Here is a 9299-nt window from a genome sequence, read left to right as displayed (position 1 = left end):
TAATAAACCTCCCCCCTCTTCCTTCTTAAGCCTGGGTCATTTAGCAGGGATTCGGTGGCTTTGATATTCAGCAAGCGCAACTCAGATGCATATTAATTACGCATATTTCAAAATACAGTTCACGTGGTTAAACCTTCACGTTGCATGTGTCTCTAAAAGCTGCGATCGTAGCACAAACGCTACGCCCTGCCTTTTGGCAACGGGGATATAAATAAATCACTGTAGCCTTATCCGTACGGATCACCACTGTAACTAAACACGGCGAGAAGGTGCTTACAAACAGTACGATTAAACAAGAGTCATTTTTCTGCATGTTTTTATATACTATTTTAGGTGATTTTCCTGGTGAATGGCTTAACCGTTTTCTTTGCGCTTCCGTGCAACTTCAGGAGAGCTCGTGCCCTTCTCGGCCCGGGAATGTGGGTTTCAGCGACTCTTATTCCAATCTGCTGTACAGTTTTTGTTGTTATACATGGTTACTGAACAAACGTTAAGCAAGGTTTACGGGAGAGCTGTTGCCATTAGTGATTAATTATTCGGAAATGACCAATATTCGATCCATAATATTTCATCTTATTATAACGAAATACATATAATAGTAATACAATATATTGGAATCGAATTACTGGAAAATGTAACATTGGAATCGCTGGCCTGTTTGGTTTTAACGGGGTGGTTCGTGTACGCGCTCTCTTACTTCATTAGCCTTGGAGTTCTAGCTTCATCATTTCGTTCCCCACGTGTAAATAACATTCAGCACCACGGACAGCAACCGAGAGGTGGAAAATATTCAGCGTCAATCTCGTTATTTTAGCGGGTAGGGGACCATTTGCGGTTTGCGAACTGTCTGTGATGGGCTGCGACCAATCATGATGAGGGGGCGGGCAGGCACCACGCAGCGCCTCGGTAGCTAAGGTGGGAACTGCTGTAGGAGAGACTCGCGACTGAGCTCGAGAGATGGGCTTCAGGCTCTGAATTCTTCCACATAACAGTGCAGCGCGCGTTTGGTGAGATTCGTTACGGCTTTTCTCGCAGTGGCTGTTCAGATAACCGAGCGGAGACCGAGGCTCATATTCCGAGATCCACCACTTTTTTTCGTCTCACCTGCACGAGCGGTGAACAGGAGAGGAGACCTGAAATGGATCAAGACAAATACTTGCCGGAGCTGATGGCCGAGAAAGATAGCCTGGACCCTTCGTTTGTTCATGCAATGCGCCTTTTGGCTGAAGGTAAGGTGCAATCATGCTAGTTTGGCATGCTTACAATCCCCAGGTCGTTTTATATAGCGTGTTGTTAGTCACCTGCGACGCCAGTGCGTTTCAGCGGAAAAGATGCAGCTAAAATGCATAGTCTGCCTTTTCTCCCTGTGAAATAAGTGGCTCCGTTGCTTCGTGCTACTTGTTCTTTTTTTCTATTTGCACATGGGTGAGACGGATGGGGACAGACGAAACAATCTCGGACAAAAGGCTATATTTGTAATAAATCGAAGGATACATGGAACTACTGTGACCACTGTCTAGCATTGTATGCGTACGCACCCCGGCAGTTTGAGACTCGAAGGTGTCTCCGTTGTTGTCAGTTCCTCGTAACAAGTAACGCAGGACACTTTCCCGCGGTCCCCGCCGGTCTTTTCGAGAATGACTGTAGAGCGAATGTGGCAGGTGCTCAAAGAAACTTGGAAAGCAACGAAATGTAATTTTAATATAGTTTCTCTGCCAATTTCATTAATTTCGTTGAAGATTCTTACATTACAGATATCGGGTGGCTCAAAACCGGGAATATCGAATGGATCATGCCTGTAAATGCGCTGTAGGCAATGCTGTGCACAACACGCAACGTCAACGGTGTAGATTCTCAAAAATAAAATAATAATAATAATAATAATATTAATTATTATTATTAACAATAAGTGTAGTAAGTGTATTACCCACCGGATTAAAACGCCATTCTGCTCATCGATACGTAAGCACATTTTTGATCACACTTAATTATACCTTTCCTCCCAATGAATTTGGTGCGTAATAGAAATAATATTCCACATATTTTGTCTCCCTTTTCCAACCAAAACATCAGTTGGTCTGTGCGTATCAAGGGCAAAACCCATTCAATTCAAACAAACAACGTTACATCAGTACTGATTCTTTTTTCTCTCTGCAACTAATTCAGATACTTTTGAACGCAAAGGCAACCATAATTATAATGAGGATAGCAATTCACCACTGAGGTACTTTTCAAAACTACAAAGGGAAAGTCATGGTAAACCACGTGAAGCCAATGAAAAATATATCTGTCACACCCATTTCCCATAAATCACCAGTGAAATAGGCCTATATTCCAAATAAATAAATCTTCCTGGATTGCTCAACAAAATCGAAATGTTAAAGCATAAATACAAGCGTAGATACAAACATACCAAGCAAGCAAACCAAACATTCCACTATGAACTAGACTACCTCGTAGACTCAACAGTGATCTCTTCACTACTTCGAAAATATTGTCATCGTGTTCTCATAAGAAACCAAACAGTTATTTTAAACATAACTGGAGTGCCGAAGAGACCTTGAACTGAAGTTACTCTGAGCAGCACGCATCTTCATAATATCTGGATGACGAAGCGTTTGGGCTAGCCGTGGGCGACTGTATCTTCTCGGAAAGGTGAACGGAACACACCTACAAGTCCACAAATAGCTTGTACATCCTCTCCGTCGTGCTACTGAGCCCAAGGCTTTTCCCAGCGAAACCGAGGAGTCAAATCAGAGATGCGGTCTGTATAGCTCAACCGATGAGCCTCCAGGTCCGGTAGATCTGCGTTACGCGGCGCCCACGGATGATTTAACCTGTACTCGCAGCGTTAGGTTCAACACCTCAGCTGCGGTTCGCACAGAAATTTACATCCATTAAAAAAAACCACGAACAATATCTGTCTTTTAGATATTTGAGACCATATATTGCATAGCCGTTATCATTTTTTCAGTTATGCCGGTAAAATGTTCGTTCAAATGCTGATTCATGTAAAGGTTAGCCCATGTCCTTTAAATGATCATGAAACATTTGTCACCCTCCTTGTGTTGGTGAGAAAAGTTCGTTAGTGAAGGGCTGACGTACACCATCAAAAATACGTTCATCTAATTCTTGCCTTCTGTTTCGGACGATTTGAATGAATTGAGGACAAATATCTCCAATTACCCACACCTAGCAAAACACAAAACCAGCAACTCCTCCTTAACTTATTTACTCTTCCCAATTCTGAGCCTTTGCTGTAAGGTCACATGAACGCAAGCAGTTGCCATGGGGTTGATCTAAACCCACTTACTCGGTCTTTCAAAATCTTTTGTCCTGTAAGCCACTCCATCCCTTCAGCTGTGTCTTTATGCCAGATTCATATTCTTGATTTGGCTTCATGAAAGTCTGCCGGGACAGAGTGCTTTAGGGGAAGCTAATTTGTGAATGGCTGTTGGATGTCTCCGGGCAGTAGCAGACATCACGTACGTCTGCAATTACAATATAGGCTATCCTCATTTAAAATCATGGGACTAAGCCATTCGAAACCGATGTACACAGTGAAACATCCAGTGTTAATTCAACTCTTAACATTTAGACCCGCATTCCAGAGTGGGACCAAATGTAATCTGCTAAGAGTTGACTTGTCTCTGGACATTTTACCCTGAAATTCGCTGACCCAAAGGGGGCTAGTTAAGTGAAGCTGAATGGGTTTGTGGGCCAGTACCACTCAGGGCATTTAGCCATGTGCTGCCAACTACAGAATCCACACCATTCCTGCTGCTTCACATCTGCAACAATTAAGGAAGAACAAAAAAAAAAATCATGTTCACACACTGAAAATGTACTTAGCGTGAACAGAACGTCAGGGACACCCGTACTGGTTCACGAAATGCGGAAGGTACAACGGTGTAACGGTACAATTTTTTAATGTTGTTTTGATATTTGATTAATGCAAATTGTTTCTCGTTAACACCAATGGAACTTGTGCTGCTGGAGGAAATTCTTTTGGAGGACGAAATAATTATTTTGTTCAGAATTAGCGCTGAGGCCAAGGTTCTGGTTTTTGTGCTCAGGAATTAGTAAAAGATGCAGGTGTTTGAGAGTAATGTGGTGTGATTGTGTCCCCACTTTTCCTGCAGCTGAAAAGTATTTCCCTGGCTGTACTCAGCATGAATTGAATTTTCTGTCGTTTTTTCATGTGAACTGGATAAGGGAATCTACATAATAATAATAACAATAACAATAATATTAATAATAATAATAATAATAATAATAATAATAATAATAACAACAAAAGCATTGGAAGGTTATATCATATGGCATTATCATGCCCTGGGCCACTGTGGTTGGGGAAAAAAATGGCCACAAAAGTTGTTGTTCTTTCCGTTATGTGTAGTGACAGGGTGAGAAAGAAGGGTGTATGTGCACATAATTCAAACAGGATTCAGACAGGAGCAGAACTGTGTGCCTCATGTTAGCGTAGCTTTCGTAAAACCCCAATCCGGGTGAGACGGGGGGGGGGGTATAAGGTACACCCCTGTGTTCCTGCTCTTCAGACTTCGCTGCAGTATAGCTCCGTAAATTAATAATGTGCCAGGACCACACAAAAAAAGAAAAGAGTGCAAAATGAGCACCAGGACTGAGTACCTGGGAGGCATGTGAAGAAAGAGAATGAAAGGATGCGATGTTCTGCCCATTCCAGATGCCTGGAGAGGGAAAAGGGGGGGGGGGGAATTCAGGTGTGGCCAATCGCTCGTTTTCTATTAATTTCTTTAAATAATTTGCAAGCTGTAATCGTATGCACCGATCCAGATCGTATCTGGATTTCCACGTTAATGGGAGAGACACCACAAAGAGGCTAATCAGCAATCCGCAGGGTTCCAATCAAAATTAATTTAATTGCAGACGGGAAAAGAAGCCTTGACATTACATCACTACAGGTAATATGGAATATGCATGTATAACAGAAGCACACACGCACGCATACACAGACATGCACACACGCGCACACGCATGCGCGCACATATACACGCACACACGCAAGCGTCCACGCATGCGCATGCACACACATTCACACGCATGCGCACACACACATGCGCGCATACATCTGCACACATTCACACGCACACATATGCACACACACGTACACACACACACGTACGCACATGCAAACACGCACACACGTACACATGCACATACACGTAGATACACACACACATACACACATGCACACAAATACACATGCACACACACACATGCACACATAAGCACGCACACACAGTCACACACACACACATGCGCACGCACACACATGCACATGCGCGCACACACACGCACACGCACACACACACATATACATGATATGCTGCAGAGCCGCGTAAAGGAAATCCATGCGGTAACTAATGGGGGCAGTCAGCTTTACCCGCTTTCCCCTTCGGCTTGTTTGTGTATCGCGGATTTTTTTTTTGTTTTGTTTGTTTCATTTGTCATTGAGCGGTGGAGACCGGCGTCCCGCTGAGCGGGGGACAGGTAACCCGGCCCCTGGGAAACACGGGGGTCGCTGGCCCCCCCGCCAGGCCTGATTTACACCCCGCTGTCTCCTTATTAATCTTCCCCGGGCCCTCCCCACTCGCATAATCACCGGCTCCCAGAAAACCCGCGCTCTCCTCCACTGAGCTCGGAGGGCCCGGCGGATACCGGGCCGCTCTTTAAGAAGATGTACGCCTCTGCCAGGACACCGCCATCCCGAGTACCGCCTCTAACCTCTGGGGTTTCATTCTGCAGTCCTAACTCCTCTTTGGAGATGCACCACTAATCTGAAGTAGGAGCACTGCGCTGGACAGGGCTGGGTCTCTGGCTTTGTATTTCCCACAGAAGAAGTTCTGTGTGTATGACACGCAGTGACAAACAGGCCATGTAGGACACTGCCAGTGTGCCCTTGAGCAAGGCACTTAACCTGCATTGCTTCAGTGTATATCCAGCTGTATAAATGGATGCAATGTTAACGCTATGTAAAAAGACATTGTGTCGCCCCGGATAGGAGTGCCTGCTAAATGCCAGTAATGTCATGTTTTATACATTTGACACTGCACCTTTGGCTGAATTATTCATAGTGGCTGACATACTACTGACAGAGAATATTTGGCACCATGAACCTTGTCAGAGTCAGCTAGTGCAATCTGGTATGTAAGGTAGTTACTGTGCAATTTACAATAATAGTAAAGCTAACGGAAATAATTAGGTTACAGTACAGGACCTGTGGTTGAGTGTGCTAGGCTGATGTGTTGGGGAAGTTATTGAACAGGTTGCTTGAGACTCAGAAGTATGCATCGCATTCAGTTTTAAAAACATACAGAAAATGTACAATTTACAATGTAATTTAGTAGGTGCTTTCAACCAAAGCAAATGACATTTCACACCACAAGGGCTGGAAACGTGGACAAAGTGCCACCGTCAAGATACAAGTCTCAAGGCTTACAAGAACGGGGGGAGGTGGATCTGCCTTCCTGATTGATTTAAAATGAAAAATAATGTGTTAAAAAGGCATGAAAATGCACATACATTTGTGCAAAATGGGCACTCGCAGCCAAGTAAGGACAGCCATATTCACGAATTCATTGACATTTAAGAAACTTTGTATATTTTCCTCGTGTGAATGTCAGAAATCACAGCAACATCATCACTGAGGAGTATGAGGTGAATAATTTAATTAACTCAGAATAAGCTCCTGCAATTTTGGGGGTTTATTTTTGGTTTGAAAAATCCCCATATGGCCTCTTATTCAGGTGCAGGACACTTGTTAAATGAGAAGACAGAATTAATTAATACATTTGCATGTGTTTTGGAAGGCATTTTGCTATTTATTCACAACCTTTCTCCTAGTTTAAGTTTTATAGCATTGGGCACAATAAAACTCATATTACGGAAAGTGATGGGCTGTGTTGATACAAGCCTTTTAATCTGTTCAGCTCTCCGACTTATTTCCCTCTGCTCCCGAACTAATGCCCAGGTAAGTACTACAGCCCAGAGTTATTTTTATTCTCTTTGTTTTCCTGTAAGTTATGGAACCGGAAGGTCGCCCGGGGAAATCGTGAACATCCTGTGCGATCTTCCCCCCCCCCCCCCCCCCCCCGTTCTGTTTTGGAGATGAGGTGACTATGGGTCTTACCCTCTCTCTCACCCGAGCAATCTGCCGCTTAATTAGTCTTATTATCCGGCTGCATCAGAGCGAATCTGTCTGCACAGGCCCGCACAGAGGAGCACTTATTTTTAACAACCTCGTGACCAGAAGAGGGCAAAGTATAAACATTTATTTGATTGCCAGCATGCATAATGTATTATTTAAACGCCGCATATAGCATATGTTATAGAAACGAGTTTCACCAGCGCAGGTGCTGACCCGAACCCCTGAGTGCTTCGAATTATTTTCCTGGCAGAGACGGATCGTGCATAATTTACTCGGAGGGCTTTTTCGGAGGGCGTCGTTCCCGCGCGGACCGCGAGAGCGCACGGCGAGCGAGGCGGTGTCACGCCCCCCGGCCATCGGGGTCTCTCAGCTAGCGAAAAGCGAAAACTCAGACGGCCTCCGCCGTGAGACTTTCTCCCCGGAACCGTAGAACGTGTCGGGGAAAAAAAAAAAAAAAGGCGCGGCGGGCTGCTTTGTTCTCGCGAGCGCTTCTCGCGCAAAAAAAAGAGGGGGCTGCGGGTGGGAAATGAATTTTCTGAATAATTTCCCCCTGCCTCTGTCGGAGAGCACTTTTAAAGTGGAGTCCTGCAGGATTGAATTCCTTCCGTGCGGCCCCCTGAGCCTCGGCAAGAGGCAGGGAGGGAATATAAATGGCTCATAAGTGTCACCGGCGCGAACGGATTTTTATAGAAAACTCAGACGTATGGCCAGAGAATCTATTCCATTAATTGAAAGGTAGGGCCTATAGGTTCTCGGGTTCGAAATGCACTGCAAGCTTGAGAATGCAGAATGTTTTGCATGGTGAAAAACAAGTGCAGTTCAAAAATCGGAACCAAAAATGTAGCCTGTAGGCTGTGGGTGAATAATGTAGCCTAGTTATGTATGTAAAGGATAATCCACTACGAGGTGGTCACCAGCGGCCAAAACCGAGCTGTGTTTGAAGTTCACTTCCTGGTCTTGTTGAGAAATGTTGCTCACTAGCGCCAGTGCGACTGGTGTTTCAGCCACCCATTTCACTGTAAGTCAGTGGCAACAATGCGGTCAAAATATGCCAAATAAATCAATAATATTTAATCTACAAGAAAATGTAGTTGGAACTGGTGTTTTTTGATTGTCTAATGTCTCCCCATGTGCCGATTTGACAAGTTATAGCGTTATTTGGACAAGACTGTAATATCTGCTGGACAAAACAGGGACAGTTTGTGTCACTGCTGAGTCACTGTATCTCACATGCTTAGTGGATGACCAAACTTAATGCCCATATCAGGGTCCCCCCTTCTTCCCCACTGCGCAGTCTCTGGCTCCAATTTGTACAAAATGGCGGCGCCCAGGAACCACACTTCCCAGGCTTCAAAGCGTTTTTCGCCAAACCCATGGAGAGTCAATGGGTGACGTCACAGTGACTTGGCCAATATTTTGTCCACAGTCTATGGGTGGTCCGCGATCAAGAAATAATGACCTAGGACGGAGGCGAAGAACATCTGCGAGGTGCCTCTGCGAAGCTCACTATTTCTCGATAGCCGACCACCTCGGAGTGGATCAGCCTAGCTTAGCCTGCTTATTACACAGCTAATTACCTTACGAAAGAAACCGGTCAATAATTTCACTCAAAGTATTGATTTAAAGTGATTTAATTGATTTGAATAAATTGAAATTAATATGAAACAAATTTTCCATTGTGTTTGCACAGATAATATAGGCCTATTTGAGAGTATTGGCTAACAGGATATTGCAGTAAGATACGAGGCAAGTTAACACTAGTAACAGACTCGTGTTGTAACACTAGTGGCACTGCCTGCGACAGTTGTACACAGAACTGCTGTCGCTAGCCGAAAGACAGCCTCTGTATCTCTGGCTCATTGTCACTCTCCTCGCACTGTCAGTGTCATTGACATTCATTTCCACCCCAGCGTCTGATTCAGCCTCACACCTCTTGTAACATCGCTAACACTAGGTCAGTTTTCCCTTCGCTGTTGTAAATCATTGTATGACTGTGTACAACTTTATATGACTGGGTGGTAAGCTGACGTTAGCTAACTGAATACAGTATTCTGTATAGCCAGCATTAGTCACACAGTACTAAATGTAATAACGATTAGATTTACTGGGC

At 44.4% G+C, this 9299-nt stretch overlaps 1 protein-coding gene across 8 annotated transcripts in view; it reads left to right on the top strand.

The window, feature by feature from the left end:
• The first annotated feature begins 460 nt into the window (after positions 1-460).
• Positions 461-9299, top strand: part of khdrbs2 (KH domain containing, RNA binding, signal transduction associated 2) — a 146227-nt gene continuing 137388 nt past the window's right edge. For 2 of the 8 annotated variants that reach the window (XM_035399772.1, XM_035399773.1), the window contains exon 1: positions 464-1229. In XM_035399772.1, coding sequence (XP_035255663.1) covers positions 1139-1229 — 91 coding nt within the window. In that variant the 5' untranslated portion in view covers positions 464-1138. Of the gene's footprint in view, positions 1230-9299 lie in introns of all 8 variants that reach the window. The other 6 variants (XM_035399775.1, XM_035399777.1, XM_035399770.1 and 3 more) reach the window with 5 other exon arrangements.

This window comes from Anguilla anguilla, chromosome 18, assembly GCF_013347855.1.
Source record: "Anguilla anguilla isolate fAngAng1 chromosome 18, fAngAng1.pri, whole genome shotgun sequence".
Taxonomy (NCBI): Eukaryota; Metazoa; Chordata; class Actinopteri; order Anguilliformes; family Anguillidae; genus Anguilla; species Anguilla anguilla.
Note: the sequence above shows the minus strand (reverse complement) of the source record. Positions and strands in the feature narration are given on the sequence as shown.